Raw genomic sequence first — 19420 nt, 5'->3', positions numbered from 1 at the left:
TAAAAACATTTCTGTAAATGTGTCAGATGTGTAGTCCCATCAGTTCTACAATATTCATGACGCACACAGCAGGGTAATGATTTTGTGATACGACCCAAAGGTTTCTTCAGGAACATTTTCAAAACTATGTTTGGGTTACTGGTTACATCTCGCTTCCATCATGACAGCCATAACATCCATGTCTGGCATACGGAAGAAAAACTATATGCTTGCATGCCTAATGCAGCACTTTCTTTTGCTCCTGCTGCTGTCAGTAAATCACGATCAATCATTAACATAAATGTCTTTCATTATATTTTACATATTCCTGCACAATGGAGCATAATTCAGAAATTAGAAATTAATATTCCTGAAATTGCAATTAACCAATTTATTAACCACACTTAATGGCTCCTTACACAATGGTCGTGAATTTTTTTATTTTTTATGTGAGCCGGATATTTTCTGGATTTGCACTTTTCACTGCAAATCTTGCAAGTAAACATCTTGTTATCCTTATTTTTTAAACAAGCTCCGGCTTTTCCCTTTCACTGCATTGGCCTGCTATTCTGTGTGCTCATGCTCATTTGTTGGGGCACATAAAACACATTACACTGATCCCACTTTAGGTGTAGTTAATGCATGTGAAGGATTTAGATTCATCAACAGTCCTTTCCTGTCCTCCGCAGAGTTCTACGAGGAGATTTTGTCGCTGGCTTTCGGCCTCACCTGTCAGACTGTTTCCCCCCAAATGTGGCAGCTTCTTGGGGTCTTGTATGAGGTGTTCCAGCAGGACTGCTTCGACTACTTCACAGGTATGTCAAAGAAAGTGAAGTCAATTTATTATTTCTCAAAAGAAGGCAATTTGTGCTGCAGCAAGCACAAGAACCAAAAACATTGTCTTACATATGGCAATACAGTAGTTGACTGATTATAAATTAAACAATTATTATTTAGAAAGTCAGATTTGCGACTACTTCCTTGTTGGAAGGGAAGGTTAGAGATCGGTCTGTAGTTAGCCAACACCTCTGAATCAAGACTTGGCTTCTTCAGAAGAGGTTTAATTACAGCGGCTCCATAGAGCTACTACTATTACTACTACTACTACTGAGGTATTTAGGAATATACGGCTCTACAGAGCTACTACTACTGAGTTCTTTAGGAATACACAGCTCCACAGAGCTGCTACTACTACTCGGGTATTTAGGAATATACGGCTCCACAGAGCTACTACTACTAGTTCTACTACTACTACTGCTGCTACTGGCTCACCAGAGCTGCTTTTGCTACCGCTGCTGCTAGTTCTAATGCTATACCACTTCTACTACTACTACTGAGATCTACAGGAATACACGGCTCCTACTATGTAGTACTACTACTACGACTGCCGTTTATAGGAATACATGGCTCCACAGAGCTACTACTACTATTGAGATCTATAGAAATACACAACTCCACAAAGCTGCTACTACTACTACTACGTAGCTACAAATAGGAATACACAGCTCCACAGAGCTGCTATTACAACTACTACTACTAAGGTCTATAGGAATGCACGGTTCCACAGATCTGTGAATCTGTCAGCCTGGCTACAGTATTAAAGAGTAACATGGGGTTGTTGTTATTTTTCTCTATTATTGATTGCAATCAACAAAACAAATGTACAAATCATTGAAGCAAACAATATAAACAATATCTTATATATAAAACATAGTAAGCATAATAATAAATATTACACATTAACAAAAAACTAAACTAAAAGTAAACAGAGTTAACCAATATGTTCTCACGAGACTAATGTGTTTTTATGGAACACGTTTTCTTTGGTTTGGGAGGTATCAGCAATATGCCGAAGACCTAACTTCATTTGTTTTATGATCTTTTTTACAGTGGCTATAGAGTCCAGTGTAATTCTCAGTGAGCTATTTGAGGAACTAAACTAAAATGATAATGAATCATGTCGTAATAACTGTCAAAGCGGAAAAAATGCAGTGTACCTGTAAAATAAATTTTGTGCAGGTTCATACACCCACCCATAAAAATGGTGGTAATGTCAATGATGGTATGTGTTTTTTACAGATATGATGCCTCTCTTGCACAACTATGTTACCGTGGATACAGACATGCTATTGTCAAACCCTAAGCACTTAGAAGCCATCTACAGCATGTGCAAAAAGGTCAGGCTTTATGTGTAATCACTAGCTGTTCAAAGCTGCATACAATGTGCACAATAATCCTTTATTTTTATTTTTTAGCTGAGTCATGACTTGTCATCTATTATGTTTGACGTGTTATAGGTGCTGACCATAGATGCAGGTGAGGATGCAGAGTGTCACGCTGCTAAACTGTTGGAGGTCATTATCCTGCAGTGCAGAGGCAGAGGCATTGACCAGGTCAGAAACAGCCCCACACAGTACACCCTTTTATTTCCATTTACTTTCAGTCTTGAAAATATCTAATATGCATTCAACGCAGCAATCCCCAATATTTGTCTCGTGTACCCCAACAAGTTGGTTTTCCTTCACTGACGATGCCTGTGAAGATCCAAATGTATTATTTTGATATGGTTTCAAAGTGGATGCTGAATGTTGTTGAATGTCTTACAATTAAATATTGTTAGAATATATTTCATACAATTACATCACATATTTAGGTCACTTTGCAAGTTTGCATTCCTACTCTTACACCATTTGTGGAAGTTGCTTTAAAAGGAATATGGCCGTGTTACGGCCTATCTAGTGTGCCAAGGGGTACACAGGGCGTAACATATGGGTCTTACAAAACGGTGGCAACGGTGGAACAAAAAAGGAAGGGGGGGGGCAGGTGACTTTTTCTTTGCTCCCCCCGATGCGCGCACACACGCCGGCATCGGAGCTATGCGGCGCGCGAGACGGCGAGCGGATAAATGTTAACGCGACACGTAGAGACAGAATGACATGCTGCTGTGTAGAGACGATCAATAACAGACGGCTGTTTAATAAAAGAACAAAGACGTCTTTAAGAAAGGGACCTTAAATTACTTCTGCTGTGATCTGGCGCGATAGAGAAAATTACAGAGTGGCGGGCGGAGAATTTTTTTTTTTAACTCAAACTCAGAAGAGCCATATGCCGTCACCGGAAGAGCCATATATGGCTCGCGAGCCATAGGTTCCCGACCCATGCACTAGGGGAAACTAGTGTTGATTGTAGTGGAAGGAGGGGAAGGCTTTTGTTGATAGACTAGCAGGTGAGAAAATGCCGGGTGAGGTCAAGATGGAGTAGAAAATATTGTCAGATAGAGTGCGTGACCCTAAGCCATTTGAGTGGATGCCATCAGGGTGGAAAAAGGCAAGTTTTTTTCTTCGCTGATATTGAAATGAAAGATGGTCAACATAAATAGAAATCCTTTATACTTGGCTTATATTATAGTAACTAGAATCAGACTCTGAAATCTCAAACCTTGCTTTGTCAGTGAACGTCAAGTGAATTAAACTCCCCCCTTCTTTCTGCAGGCAGCCAGAAATGGAAGAAAAACACCATAGAATCATTGACAGCATCTGAGAATGTCCCACATGTTACATGTGTTCCACTCTGGAGTTACAGCAGCCTAATGTATCTGTGTTTCTTACGTGCAGTGCATCCCTCTGTTTGTGGAGGCTGTTCTGGAGCGTTTGATGAAGGGCGTGAAGTCCAGCGAGCTGAGGACCATGTGTCTGCAGGTGGCTATTGCTGCTCTGTACTACAACCCGGCCCTGCTCATCCACACGCTGGACAACATGCACTTCCAACACAACCCTCAGCCCATCACTGCCCACTTCATCAACCAGTGGATGAATGACACAGAGTTTTTCCTTGGGTAAGGGGGAGGCTACTGTTGTTTTGAACAATATCTGGAATAAAATGAAAATCATAATTAGATAGATATTTACAAGCTGCAACAGTGATGCCGGTATATTTTTTTCACAAGGTGTGAGTCATCATGGCAAAATGTTGTCCTGGAGACATCTCCTGAAGTGGGAACTACCACATATGCGGTTAATAGAACTGTGTCAGATGTTTATCTTTCTGTCTGTTGGCATATATATATATATCTTACACACTGGAACTTTAAGCTATGAACAAGTTTTTTCGTCTGTCATTGTTATTAATGGGCTGGTTTGCATTGCAATACAAAGGCAATATTTATTTACTTTCTACAACTGTACTCAATACTCCATTGATATTTTTTTTCCTGTTCTCATTCTGCAAATTCATTATCTATGATTCTTTAATACATGTGCTCATTTGGAAATAGCCTTCTTTTTCCAGATTATTTGGTTCAGGTGAATGTCAAAACATTAGAGGAAGATTTAAATAGTCTCTTTTAATTCCCCAGGCTCCATGACCGAAAGATGTGTATCATCGGCCTGAGCGTGCTAATGGAGCTGCCTATTCGGCCGGCAGTGCTAGATGGAGTTTCCGCCCAGATTGTCCCCTCCATCCTGCTCTTGTTCCTGGCTCTCAAACACCTCAACGCCTCCCGCCTTGTCAACAAACCCGACCTGCTGGCCCATGATGGGGCTCAGGATTTAGATCAGAACGGTGAGAAAAGATCAGGGAAGATCAAAAAGAATAACAGAAGGAAATGACAGGTGGAGGAATTCATGTAGAATGAATAAGGGCAGAGAGAAAGCAGAGAATAGAAAAATAATCTCCTTAGTAAGGATGATTAAATGAGATTTCTCTTTTTTGCCAACATTGGTTCTTCTACCACTTGTATCTTAATTCAGATTTGAGCTCAAATTATTTTCACCGACGACTGTGGCTCAGTAGTGATCAGAGTCGGCCTTTAATCAGAGGATCGGTGGTTTGATCCCCGGCTCATCTAGCCCATGTTGATGTGTCCTTGAGCAAGACACCGAACCCCAAAATTGCTTCCGTACTGTGTATCAATGTGTATGAATGTTAGTTACTGCTGATGGGCAGGTGGAACCTTAGCTCCCTGAATCTGTGTGTGAAAGGGTGAATGTCATGTAGTGTCAAAACGCTTTGAGTGGTCGGAAGACTAGAAATTGCGCTATACAAGTACAGGTCCTATTACCATTTACCACATTTATTTGCTGGTCCCCAAAAGCTCTACTTTGCTTTACTCGAGCATTAAGAAATGTAATTTTCAAACTTTGTTGATTGCTTGTAGGGCAGACCGAAAGATTACCTTAGCGGTACAGTGGTGGCTAATAGTTTCTCTTGGCCCTTTTATTTAAAATGTATTTATTTCAATGTCTTAAATCGATCAGGGTGGTGTATTTGAAATGAAAAGCTTATGTTTTTTTAATGGGAACGCTGAACATGTTTGGGTCGGAAATATGTATATGTCATAAGGGAAGGCTAAATATCGAGCAACAGAAAAACATTTTACAAAAGTTCCAAGCTTTATTGTCCCTGTTGTCAACTTGTTTAAGTCTATCTTGACAATACTAAAAAAAGAAGTAGCTTATATAGTACAAACAAAGTTATTGTCGATCTTAACACACCAAGCTTTGTTTTCTTGAAATCAGTAGACGGATTGTAAAATCTCAAGTTTAAAAAAAGTGTTCCATCAATAACTTTTTTCATCAATGATAAGACAATTATCCAAACTCAAAAGCTGTGTTTCTGGGCCCAGGGTAGCCATGTTAAAGCAAATAAAAAATAACACAACATGATAATGAAGTAATGTCTTGCACTCAGCTGCCAGTTAATCAGGTGAACATAGCTAAGCAAATTGTTTCCTATGAAGCAAAATGAGATAACGATCTGAATTTGTGAAAAAATTTACTGGATTAGAGGATTTAATTCAAGAAAAGAAGTTACAACCTTCTGCAAAATGTGACTTTTTAAATTATGCTACTTTGTTTCCAGTTGTGATTTGGGGATTAAAGGTGTCCTTTAAGAATATACATATTCTATACGTATCAGGAAGAAGAAAGATCTGTGTTGTATTGAGTGAAAGGACTGTTAGCCTATGGTAGTTGCCATTTGGTCTTCCCACCATAGTTACCTTAGCTATTTACGTCAAGATGCTGCCAAGATTGTGACGAACAGCAAATCAAACTTAAACAAATCCCTTCTGAAAACTATGGGTTATGTCACCAACAGTAGATTCATGTTTTTTCTACAACCCTTTTTCTTTTCTTTTTTTATGGGGAAAGAAATTACAAGGATACATATAGAAAAAAACAATTTAAATTGACGTTGTGTTGGGAAATGATCTTGCAATCTTTAAAAACAAATGTACAGATTGTTTAACGAGAAAGATGGAGACCATGCATAGTAGTACACATTTTCCTTACCGTTTCCTTCCATTTTCTTCTTTATAGTGTGTTCAAAAGTTCAAAATGACCTTTATGCCATTTCAATATGGCCTTATGAAAGCTTTGATGCTAATGGCTGTATTATGTTGTGTATGGGCAGAGGAGATTCCCAGTGATGAAGATGAGGTGACCGAGAAGCGTAACGCCATGCAACAGCAGTCCAGCATGCCAACAAGACTGTCCGACGAGGATGAAGATGAAGATGAGTACTGGGACGACGACTGCTTTGAGGGTACACCCCTGGAGGAGTACAGCACGCCTTTAGACTACGACAACGGAGAGGACGAGTATCAGTTCTTCACCTCCGCCCTGCTCCGTAAGTCATCAATCAGATGTCGGGTGTCTGCCTAAAGAACACTTTAGTGACTTTCTTCTTCATTATATACAGGCTTATTTTGGTCAGAGCTCCTCAGGTTTCAAAATACAAGCTTACAATGTTACCGATTTCTCATTCCTAGCACAGCCAAACAGATATTATAAAAGCAATTTTATTTCTATAGCACATTTTGTACACCAAAACAAACATCCGTCTAGAAAATATGATACAAAAATAGTAAAGTTAATAAAATAGTAATTCCATTCCATTATCCAAACTGCTTATTCTTCTTTAGGGGCGCTGGAGCCGATCCCAGCTGACATTGGGCAAAGGCAGGTACACCCTGGACAGGTCGCCAGTCCATCTCAGGGCTAAAATAGTCATTAAACGTAAAATAATTAAATTAAAGATATGCAATACAAAACAATATAAAAAGTACATAAATACAAAAAAAACATCGTAATAATTTTTAAAAAACAGTCAGTTAAATCATTCAATTCAATTCAGTATTGCCCATTTTCACAAATTACAAATGTGTCTCAGAGTACTTTACAATCTGTACATACACCATGTGCACAATTATTAGGCAAGTTGTATTTTTGAGGATTCCTTTTATTATTGAACAACTACAGTGCCCTCGGTCAATCCAAAATGTCAATAAACCTCAAACCTGAATATTTTAGAAAGTAAAAGTGAGGTTTTGGCTTTCTTAGGAGAATATGTGTGCACAATTATTCGGCAACTATTAGTGTGCAGAATTATTATGCAACTAAATAAAACATGACAACTTTCCCATCTCACTTGTTATTTTCCATCTGTTAATGTGAGAATAAGAAACATCCATCCATCCATCATCAATACCGCTTATCCTCATTAGGGTCGTGGGGGCCGATCCCAGCTGACATAAGGCGAAGGCAGGGGACACCCTGGACAGGCCGCCAGTCCATCGAGGGCACATATAGAGACATACAACCATTCACTCTCACATTCACACCTACGGGTAATTTAGAGATCAATTAACCTGCATCATGTCTTTGGACTGTGGGAGGAAGCCGGAGAACCCGGAGGGAACCCACGCTGCCACGGGGAGAACATGCAAACTCCACAAAGAAGGACCGCGCCGACCGGGAATTGAACCCACGGCTCTCTTGCTGTGAGGCGACAGTGCTAGCCACCATACCACCGTGCAGCCCAATTCAGTTCAGTTTATTTGTATACCCCATTCTCACAAATTACAAATTTGCCCCAGAGTGCTTTACAATCTGTACACATAGACATCCCTGTCTCAGAACCTCACATTGGATCAGGAAAATATCCCAAACAACCCTTTCACGGGAAAAGGGGGAAGAAACCTTCACGAGAGCAACGGAGGAGGATCCCTCTCCAAGATGGACATGTGCAATAGATGCCATGTGTACAGAAGGAATCATTACACACAAATTAAAATACAGTAGCAACACAATCAAATCATCCCATTTAAGAAGCTAGAACCAGCATTCATGCTTGTTTTATCATTTAAACAAATAATCCATCAGAATTTTTATTTGCTGTCGGTTAATCTGCTGATGTTATTATTTTGACTGGCTGCATGAAAACCATCTCCCACGATAACCTTTCACTTTGGCCATGTGTAGGGGTCCAGAACACAGATGCAGCCTGGTACCAGTGTTTGACTGCTTCGCTCAGCGTCGACCAGAAGAAACAACTGCAAGAGATCTACAGCATGTCACAGCAGAGGAGGAGCACAGCAGCCAAGGGCCAGTGTGGTAAGAGTGTGGTAACACCACAAGCACACAGAAAGTGAAGTCAATTTCATTTATAGAATTCAATATCACAAAGTTGCCTCAAGGGGGTTTACAATATGTACAGTATACAACACCCTCTGTCCTTTTGAGACTTGCAACAAATTAAGAAAACTCTCCCTAAAATGGATGCAACCTAAGGGAACATAAACTGAGGGAGGGATCCTTCTCTCTTTTCTAACAGAAAGACATGCAATGGATGTTGTGTGTACACAATAAGCAACATGGCCTCCTGCCATGCCCCCCATCCTACTAATTATTCATACCTTTCTGTCATATTCATTGAATGTGTTGTAACTCCTTAACGCTGTTCATCTGTACACATGACATCTATTGCTTCTGGCCAAGCGGGGAGAGGGATCCTCCTCTGTTGCTCTCCTGAAGGTTTCTTCCCTTTTTTTCACCGTGAAAGGGTTTTTCCTGATCCGATGTGAGGTACTGGGTCAGGGTATGTACACATTGTTAAGCCCTCTAAAGCTAATTTGTAATTTGTGATATTGGGTTTTATACATTAAACTAAATTGAATTGAATACAAATACAGTATAGACAATCAAGATAACAATATTACAGATTTATTGTAAACATATAAAGAATGAATCCAGAGATGCAGTGGCTTTCAGACAGTTTACGATATTTTCTTTGGCAGAAAAAAACAAGGATTATAATAATAATTATGCATTGATGACAGATAATTGTAAATTTAAGCAAAAAAGACAAGTTTTAAGTTTAAGACACTGACAGGATGTGAAAAAATGCTTGATAAATTCATTTTGTAATGTTTCATGAATGCCCTGAAGGGTTATTTATGCTGTCAGTTGTCATAGTATGGATTGGAGATTTCCAACTTTTTTTACACACTTTCTGGACCACAGTATGAGGAACAGTGGACATAAATGAGACCCAGATGGAACATGGAGAAAAAATATTGTGTTTATGTCCCATAATGAAAAACAATATGGCCTCTGTTAGAGACATGTATTTTGTTTGAATTACAAACATGTAATTGTATTTATTTGTATGATCTAAAGACTTTCCTCTACCACGTGTATGTCAATCAAGGATATAGTGGCTTCTTAATTTTCTCAGCTGTTTGTAATGGTTCACCGTGTGTCTTCTTTACATGTACAGAGAAACTAAGCGCTTGCACCTGGAAAATGAATGAACTCAGAACATTGCTTGCTGGTGGTGGAAATACTGAAAGGGTGTTAAGTGATGTGGAGCAATTTAAGATAACGCTCAATTAATTTAAAGATGTTTATGTTGCTCTCCAAAGGCTTTTTTTTACCTGCTGAAATGAAGGAAAATGAGACTATGGACTGGTATGAGCCCAAAATAGAGACATTTAGGAATTTCATATTGGAAGTGGTTTCAAAGGAAACTTTTGATATATCAGATCCTCATAGGCTTGATGAACCTCGAGATAGTATTTTCAATGCATCTAAACAGATGAGGCGATCAGCAACCTGTTCATCAGTACCTTCAGAACGCCTTCAAATAGCTACGGAAAAAGCTGTACCACAAATACGTATGTCTGCATTAAAACAAAAATGCTGTGGAAATGAAGAAAGACAGATTACAGGCTGAATTGAATATAGCAGCCTCTGAAGCCAAATTAAATGTTTTGAACAGTTTTCATGAAACCTCTGGACCTACAGGTCCAGGAAAGAGCTCTATGAATGGCTCTACAATGCTCTATGAATGAAGAGAAGAAACCTTCAGGAGAGCAACAGAAGGATCTCTCCCCCATGATGGACAAAAGCCATAGATGTCATGTGTACAGAATGAACAGCATTACAGAGTTACATAAACACATTCAATGAATATGACAATGTACGGATAGTAGGCATGGACCACGATCCAGAGGGGAGATATGGAAAATGATAAATGTTTTTAATTTGTAAAAAACAGTAACAAATATGAAGTAAAGTAAAGTACAACCATGTATTACAATCCTTTTTGAGAGTGAGAAGATCAGTATCAATTTTATTTGTCATGGTTTCCAAACAGCAGGCCTGACTGTAAAAAAAATGTAAAATCACCTGCCAGCACTGATTATCATGTTGTATCCAGTCTATTTAATTCATACACAAACAAAAAGGTCAATTTGTTGTTTTAGAGGGGGCTTTGTGCTCCTTTTTTTGACATCATTTATTAATTTGTGCTCTTAGTTATTAGGTATGATTAATACTAAATAATTACCAAATTACAGTACTTTAAAACAATTCTGAAAAAAACGTTTACTTTGGGCTATCCTGAAGTCCATTTGAGAAGATTTTGCCAAACATTCGTGAATTTAGATGGTTTTTACCCTTTTCAAAAAAGTTAAACTCTTCTCTTCCAAATCCTTTGTTTTCAGAACACTAAGGAGGAGACAGTCTGCAGATTTCAGAGAATTGGACGAAGAAGAGAGGATCTGGGTTGACTTGACCTAAAGTGGATTTCTGTCTAATCTGAAGGATCTCAATCAAGATCAGACCATACCAGACTTACTGGATCCAATCATAACCAGTTCCCAGGGTTTCATATGAATGGATGAAATATTAGGGGCTGGGTTGGCATTATATCTTTGAATCTGGTGCACTGTAAAGAGCCTCAACTGGAATATTCCTATGATCTGTGCGTGTGGTCTGCATTATACATTTAATTGTCCTTGACCAGCAAAAATAATTTCAGTTATTGTACAGTGCAGTCCCTTTGATCTGTGACATGTGTGTGCATGTGCGTGTGTGCGTGCGTGTGTGTGTGAAAATAAAAACACATCAGAATGTGTGTTTGTGCATAATGTAAGCCCTTGTCTTTTTCTTTTTATCGTTGAACACTTTGTATCATATCATGGAGCAGGAAGATGATGCAAATGGTTGAGGAGGTTGAGGTATTGTGGCCTACAGCTATGTCAAACATGCAATTAAAATGGGAGCAGGATTTTAGGAGAATAATATTTTTTGTCTTTCGGGATGTCCCTGGATTTGTTTTTGTAAGTGTTTTCAGAAATAATTTAATTAACGGTCACATTTCCTTCCTGCCTTTTCTAAAAAAACATTGAATAGCCCAATATCACAAATAACAAATAATACCAAGGAGAGCATTACAAAACTCTACACCAGGGGTCGGGAACCTATGGCTCTTCCGGTGACGGCATATGGCTCGCGAGCCAAATATGGCTCTTCCGGTGACGGCATATGGCTCGCAGACAATTTTGAGTTTAAAAATATATATATCTCCGCCCGCCCCCTGTAAATTTCTCTATCACGCCAGATTACAGCAGAAGTAATGTCAGGTCCTTTTCTTAAAGACGTCTTTGTTCTTTTATTAAACTAAATGTCTGTTATTGATCGTATCTACTACACAACAGCATGTCATTTCTGTCTACGTGTCGCGGTAACACTTCTTGGCTCGCCGTCTCGCGCGCCACAGAGATCCGATGCCGGCGTGTGCGCGCAACGGAGCGGACCAAAGAAAAAGTCACCTGCAACCTGAAAGCATCAGGTATTCATGAAAATATCATGAAACTTGTAAATCGTGTGTCCTGAGACACATAATATGGTGGAAAATCAAGAAAATCTGTATTCTTTCGGAGAATCCACTTTTAGTCTCTGTGCAGGCTGGAAATCAGTTTAACCCTTGTGTTGCCTTCGGGTCATTTTGACCCGATTCAATATTTAACCCTCCTGTCGCCTTCGGGTCAATTTGACCCGATTCAATGTTTAATGTCGGTGTTCTTTCGGGAGTCAACAAACAAACATAAAGTACCTCACACTTAAACTTGGAAAACAATATTAATTCAAATAATTTTCTGGAGATTTTAATAGCTGGGGTCATATTGACCTCAAGGGTAAAATATGTTAGTAAATATAAAGGTAACAGGAAGGTTAAACATTGAATCGGGTCATATTGACCGGAAGTCGACAGGAGGGTGAAACATTGAATCGGGTCAAATTGACCCGAAGGCAACACAAGGGTTAAGCGCATAAAAACAAGAACATACAGCTTTGAGGCAGTAAAGTGATGAAAGCATCAGGTATTCATGAAAATATCATGAAACTTGTAAATCGTGTGTCCTGAGACACATAATATGGTGGAAAATCAAGAGAATCCACTGTTGGTCTCTGTGCAGGCTGGAAATCAGTTTAAGTGCATAAAAAAATGAACATACAGCTTTGAGGCAGTAAAGTGATGAAAGCGTCAGGTATTCATGAAAATATCATGAAACTTGTAAATCCTGTGTCCTAAGACACAATTTGGTGGAAAATCAAGAAAATCTGTATTCTTTAGGAAAATCCACTGTTGGTCTCTGTGCAGGCTGGAAATCAGTTTAAGCGCATAAAAAAATGAACATACAGCTTTGAGGCAGTAAAGTGATGAAAGCATCAGGTATTCATGAAAATATCATGAAACTTGTAATTCCTGTGTCCTGAGACACATAATATGGTGGAAAATCAAGAGAATCTGTCTTCTTTAGGAAAATCCACTTTTCGTCTCTGTAGGCTGGAAATCAGTTTAAGCGCATAAAAACAAGAACATACAGCTTCGAGGCAGTAAAGTGATGAAAGCATCAGGTATTCATGAAAATGTCATGAAACTTGTAATTCCTGTGTCCTGAGACACATAATATGGTGGAAAATCAAGAGAATCTGTATTATTTAGGAAAATCCACTGTTGGTCTCTGTGCAGGCTGGAAATCACTTTAAGCGCATAAAAAATGAACATACAGCTTTGAGGCAGTAAAGTGATGAAAGCATCAGGTATTCATGAAAATATCATGAAACTTGTAAATCCTGTGTCCTAAGACACATAATATGGTGGAAAATCAAGAAAATCTGTATTCTTTCGGAGAATCCACTTTTAGTCTCTGTGCATGCTGGAAATCAGTTTAAGCGCATAAAAAATGAACATACAGCTTTGAGGCAGTAAAGTGATGAAAGCATCAGGTATTCATGAAAATATCATGAAACTTGTAATTCCTGTGTCCTGAGACACATAATATGGTGGAAAATCAAGAGAATCTGTCTTCTTTAGGAAAATCCACTTTTCGTCTCTGTAGGCTGGAAATCAGTTTAAGCGCATAAAAACAAGAACAGGAGGAGGATGACCGCTAGGATGACCGCTACCGCGTTCTTCTAATGACGGCGAAGCGTCGCGCGCCGGGTCCACCAGCATTTTGACAATCTGAATTCTGGTGAATCTACGCGCCGTCATGATGACTTTTGGCACCGGCAGCAGCGAGCAGGAGCAGCGAGCAGCGAGCAGGAGCAGCGAGCAGCGAGCAGCGAGCGGGAGCAGAGGCGAGCAGAGGCAGTAGCAACAAGCAGCAACAAGCAGCAACAAGCAGCAACAAGCAGCAACAAGCAGCAACAAGCAGCAACAAGCAGCAACAAGCAGCAACAAGCAGCAACAAGCAGCAACAAGCAGCAACAAGCAGCAACAAGCAGCAACAAGCAGCGAGCGGGAGCAGTAGCAGCGAGCAGCAGCAGCAGCAGAGGCGGCAGCACACCACCGGGCACCAAAGACGGCGTTAGTAGTACACACGTCGAGTCGTTATTTTGACCCGAGGGGACGATGCGAGTACGGAACGTTACGTATTGTTCAATTCAATTCAATTCAGTTTATTTGTATAGCCCAATTTCACAAATTACAAATTTGTCTCAGAGTGCTTTACAATCTGTACACATAGACATCCCTGCCCCAAAACCTCGCATCGGATCAGGAAAAACTCCCAAATAACCCTGTAGGGGGGAAAAAAGGGGAAGAAACATTCAGGAGAGCAACAGAGGAGGATCCCTCTCCAGGATGGACAGGTGCAATAGATGTAATGTGTATAGAAGGACAGATTTAGAGTTAAAATACATTCAATGAATGTGACAGAGTGTATGAATATTGTGGCGTGCGAGTCGGCGGTACGCGGGCGCTCGGGAGCGTAACTGTTACCGGAGAAGGAAAAAGAGCCGAGGTCTGCGGGTGCGTGCGTGCGTGCGCGTCTTTGCTTGTAACGCTGCAGGTAATGACCAAATCAAATAAACGCAAGTTTCAAACAACAACAAGTCCTGTGTCCTGTCATCATTGGGAGCCCCACGAGGCGGCCTTTCCCCCCCCCCCCCCTTATTTTTCTCCCCGCGTCAATCTTTTTGCATTTCACGTGAACCGGGAATGTATTGGGCGACGCAATGTCTGATTAACAGTTTAGCCGAGCGACGGCCCGGTGGGAAGAAGCCATTTCCCGTGTGTGTGCTTGGGTTTTTTTTTTTTTACGTGCGTCGGGTGTGTTTTTACGGAGCTTACGGTGCTCTGTAGCGCCTACCGAAAGGGACGAGTCGGAACAGCTTGTGTTTGGGGTGCGAATGATCTGCAGTTATCTTTCCAGCCCGCAGCCGCCGCCGCCCCCGCCGCCCCCGCCGCCCGACTCTGGAGGTGTACAAGTCCAGGATGGAGGGCGGGCGGGCGTGCGTGAGTGCGTGCGCGCGCGCGTGCGGGCGGGCGGCCGGCCGGAACCGACAGTTTGTCTCTGCAGACCTGCCGACTAGCCGTTGCGGTCCGTCTGCGTCCCGCTCGGTGGCCGATAACAAACCCACGCGGCGGCGAAGGAAATGAAGCGCTCGGAGCTTTGCGGTCCGGGCGTCGGGTCGTTTTCACCCGACAGAGTTTACACCGACCGGAGCGCGAGAGATGCGCGCCAGGGTCGCTCCGACCCAAAGAACGTAGGCGCGTGGGATGCGACTCGGGTCTTTTTGACCCAGAGTACGGATACGCGCCGGGGTCACTCTGACCCAGCGCTGGGTCTTTTTGACCCAGAGGACAGGGGTAGAGGCTTGTAATTCACACACGTACGTGTATATACAGTTACGAGGGTCAGATTGACCCGAGGACAACGGGAGGGCCGCGTGGGATTGAACTCGGGTCTTTTTGACCCAGAGTACGGATACACGCCGGGGTCACTCTGACCCAGCGCTGGGTCACTCTGACCCAGACCTGGGTCTTTTTGACCCAGAGGACGGATACACGCCGGGGTCACTCTGACCCAGCGCTGGGTCAGAGTGACCCAGAGGACGGGGGTAGAGGCTTGTAATTCACACGTGTATATACAGTTACGAGGGTCAGATTGACCCGAGGACAACGGGAGGGTTAATGAACGACAGCGTCGCCTGCTGTTGGGAAACGTTAGAGACTGCACGAAATAACAATTGTTTGTTGTTAGGTTTTAGAGCATGTGTTTTCAATTTGTATTAAAGAATGTAAGCCCTATGAATTATTGTTTACTCCACAGGGTTGTAATTATTAGAAGAAGATTAATAATTACAATCATATTACTGCTGTGTTGTTTATTCTATATCGGTAACCCTGAGAGCAAAAGCTTCTAGGGTCACATCGGGTTAATGAGCAGACACAGGAACAAAGGTTTGTTTCAATTCTCACCATATACCCACCGACACCTCACACAGGAATGTCGGGTCGTAAAGCTCATACGGAAGAGACCCCATTTGTGTTGTGTAAATGACTTGCTTCAATAAAAGGACTGTCGGGGGAGAACTGAGCCAGAGTGTTTTGGGTGAGTGCAGGAGGCACAGCTCAGGCATTTCTCCTTGGACAAGTAAAACTACGCGCTTGAGTCTGTTATCTGTGTTCATTGGAGTTGGTCTGGTAATTCAACTAGCGGGGCTTTATCTTTAAGGTGAAAACCCCACATTAATTGGTCCTTCGAGCCGGATCCCAACACATCGTCAACGGAGAAAAGGGAGGGGAAGACACGCCGAAGTCTGTCGACAGCCAGGGTCTTAGCTGATCCTGTCAAAGTCCCGGGACGTGAATTTGTGGCCGGGCCGGTGTCTTTATTGTCCAACCTCCTTCTTTCCTGAGCCGATTGACGGGATCCAGATCCAACCAGTGACCTCAGATAACAGGTAAAGTAGAGGTTGCTCCACCTAAAGGACGTAGAGGTTGCTCGACCTAAAGGACGTAGAGGTTGCTCCACCTAAAGGACGTAGAGGTTTCTCCACCCAAAGGAGATTTGATAGTGGTTCTGTAGGTCTGTGCTCCATGTGTGTGTTGGATGTCTGAGTCTGTGCAAGTGAAGTCCTCCAGGTGAACATAGATGTGTAGGAGTCCGGAGGCGTTTCCTGACTTAAGCAAAGACTCATTAACATATAAGACAGTGCGGGATTTACACTCCCAGTGAAAAGCTTTATGGGTAATTGAGCAATTTTTGTGTGACAGGGAGAAGTCTCGTGGCCACTGAGCAGTGTGAGTGTGTTTGTTGCTTTGGAGTACAGACTGAGATGTAGGCTATGTAATATATATATTGTAATTCTTGTGTGAAACATCATAGCCAATAGAGGGACTAAATAGAGTTGAAACATAAACTGAAGAAATACCACCACATAATTGTGAATGAATGTCGAATGCCAGTGAATGAATGTTGAATGCAAGTGATTGAATACTTTTGATAAAATTGTGCACGGCTTGAGACGGAGAGTGATACTGCGGGATAACTGATACAAAGCTCCGCATACTACACGCTGCCAAGCACAACCTCACACGCCAACGCTGATTGGTTTAGCGAAAGACATATTTTACTTTAAAATAATGATAAATGTAATATTGAGACTCATATTTGCTTTGTCATTTTTTGTTTTTTAGTGAGAGCTGTAAATTACACAAGCTCTGTTCCGAAATACACATTGTCAAATAAGAACACATAGTGTAAAGAATAATGGGGAATTGGGGTAGCAAACCGGTCCCTACGGGGGACATGAAGTACATGGAGCATTATTGTCCTGGTAGTATGATCCATTGTAAAACCTGGCATAAGAAACATGGTTTCACGGGAAAGTTAGAAAAAGCCAGCTGTATTGAGTTATTGGAAAAACTTAAGGCTACAGCGGCAGGAAAGACAGGAAAAGAAAGAGAGGGGTTGGACAAACAGATGAGAATGGCAAAAATATGGAGTGAGCAGGCAAAGAAAAGAGCAGAAAGTCATGAGAGGGACAAGCAAAGTACAATGGTAGCGGCAGTTTCAGTAGATTCTGACGATGAAACAGGAGCGTCAACATCAGGTAGTGCAGCAGCAAGGAGAGCAAGAAGAGACAGAGAGAGACAAATGAGAGAAGAACTAGACAGGAAAGAGAGAGAGATCGCAAGAAAAGAGGAGAGAGCCAGAGCAGAGGAAAAAGAGAGGTGAGGCAGCAATAGATAAACACGTAGAGAGAATGGCACAAAAGGGAAAGAGCGGGATGCGTAGTCGTGTTGAAACACGTTCAGTTACAGCAGGGAAGAACCTGTCGCTCACTCCCCCTGTATACCCCGACGTAGAACAACTGAAAGATGACATGCATGCACAGGCCTCTGCGTTTCCCTTGGTCGCCGTAGCAAATCCACATTACGGTTTACAAATGCCAGGGCAAGCAGACGGCATCCTAGATCGGGAAATAACGGTAAATGTTTTTCGTCCATGGACAGAAGAACAATGTAGAAAAGCATGTGAAGGACTGACTCCGTACAAACGAGATGCAGAAACATTCTGCAGGGAGCATCGCGCATTGGTGGATGCATTCCAATTGAACGGAGGTGAAGTCCTTAGGACGTTTTTGGGAATATTTGGGCACGAGTGGGGAGTGTTTACAGGAGCAGGACCAGGCGTCAATGCAAATTTCCTAGTTGTAGGACATGCAGAACTGCGCGCTCAGACCGACGCAGTGTATGGAGATATACGAAGGGTGTTCACTGTAGCACCAGATTACACTAAAATAGCGACATGTAGACAGGACGAGAAGGAGACTCTACAAAATTACAGGATGAGATTAGAGGAGTGCTTTAGAGCGAACAGCGGCATTCCATATGATGTTGGAGATGCCACCCCCTACCAACAACAGTTAAAACAGGCCTTAATGAATGGTTTCGGCCCAGGAATAGCTGAATATATCCGCAAATTCAATGTCAATCACAGAACAGGTTCAGTGCAAGAGTGCGGAAAATGCAGTCAGCGTGATCAGAGAGAAGTCAACAGCAGCATTCGTACTATCAGAAGAGGGGGATGAGCAGGAGGTGTTTTTTGTAGGGGGAGGGGGAGCAAGAGGACGAGGAGGTCATAAAAGAGGCCGAGATAAGGGCGGCAACAGAGGATGGAAGGGAGAAAGGAATGAGCATGGTAAATTCCTGTGTTACAGATGCGGACAAGAAGGGCATATAGTCAGGGACTGTAAAGTAAACATATCCAAGGGAGGTGACGGTCAGTATAGGAAAAATCAATATTCAGATGAGAGAGATCACAGAAACCCTCCTCATAATCCTGACGTCCATAATTGACTAGGCGTAGAGGAGTCAGGACTGGACAAAACTGACATACACCTAGTAGATTTATCAGAAGTCCTACTAAGCATGTCCAAATCCAATGTAAAACCCCTCCGCACGCTCATGATAAACGGCGTGAGAATAGAGTTCCTCTGTGATAGTGGAGCAGATACGTCAATTCAGTTTATTTGTATAGCCCAATTTCACAATTATAGTATTGTATAGCCCAACGTCAGTCGTGCGTGAGGAGGTTCCTAATATGTGGCTTCAGAGCGGTACTATATTTGTCAAATCAGCAAATGGACAGATAGATCAAAGACCAGTATCAAAACCCCTCGCCCTGGAAGATGAAGCAACAGGAGTTACCACCTGTCTACCTTTTGTTCTCATCAAGAACTGCCCCGTTAATCTTTTAGGCCGAGATGGTATGGAAAAATTAAGATTAAGCCTAGTTCCAGTTACGGGTGGGATGAGGGCAGTGGGACCAGGACAGAAAATAGAAGACCAAATATTTGTACAAAAAGCAGTAAACGAGCCCCATTACTACATGTGTTCGGAGCCCAATGGGCTCGCAGAGGAATGAAGACATCAACAGGAAAACCTGTCATCCACGAACACCTACTGACTGACCTTTTAAAAAGCAAACTCGTGCTCCCATCAAGCTTGTACAACACAGCTGCCCATTTGAGTCATGGGCCATGCCATGTCTCAACAGGAGGGATGGTACGGATGA

General features: G+C 41.9%; 1 protein-coding gene across 3 annotated transcripts in view; it reads left to right on the top strand.

Moving 5' to 3' along the window:
- The window catches only part of ipo8 (importin 8), a 79541-nt gene extending 68345 nt beyond the window's left edge, over positions 1-11196 (top strand). For all 3 annotated transcript variants that reach the window (XM_056424774.1, XM_056424775.1, XM_056424776.1), the window contains 8 exons: positions 669-794; positions 2059-2156; positions 2277-2372; positions 3594-3814; positions 4334-4539; positions 6391-6606; positions 8241-8372; positions 10766-11196. In XM_056424774.1, the coding sequence (XP_056280749.1) occupies positions 669-794; positions 2059-2156; positions 2277-2372; positions 3594-3814; positions 4334-4539; positions 6391-6606; positions 8241-8372; positions 10766-10773 (1103 nt within the window). In that variant the 3' untranslated portion in view covers positions 10774-11196. The remainder of the gene's footprint in view (positions 1-668; positions 795-2058; positions 2157-2276; positions 2373-3593; positions 3815-4333; positions 4540-6390; positions 6607-8240; positions 8373-10765) is intronic.
- The last annotated feature ends 8224 nt before the right edge of the window (positions 11197-19420 follow it).

The sequence above is a fragment of the Pseudoliparis swirei genome, chromosome 10, assembly GCF_029220125.1.
Source record: "Pseudoliparis swirei isolate HS2019 ecotype Mariana Trench chromosome 10, NWPU_hadal_v1, whole genome shotgun sequence".
NCBI classification, from domain to species: domain Eukaryota; kingdom Metazoa; phylum Chordata; class Actinopteri; order Perciformes; family Liparidae; genus Pseudoliparis; species Pseudoliparis swirei.
Note: the sequence above shows the minus strand (reverse complement) of the source record. Positions and strands in the feature narration are given on the sequence as shown.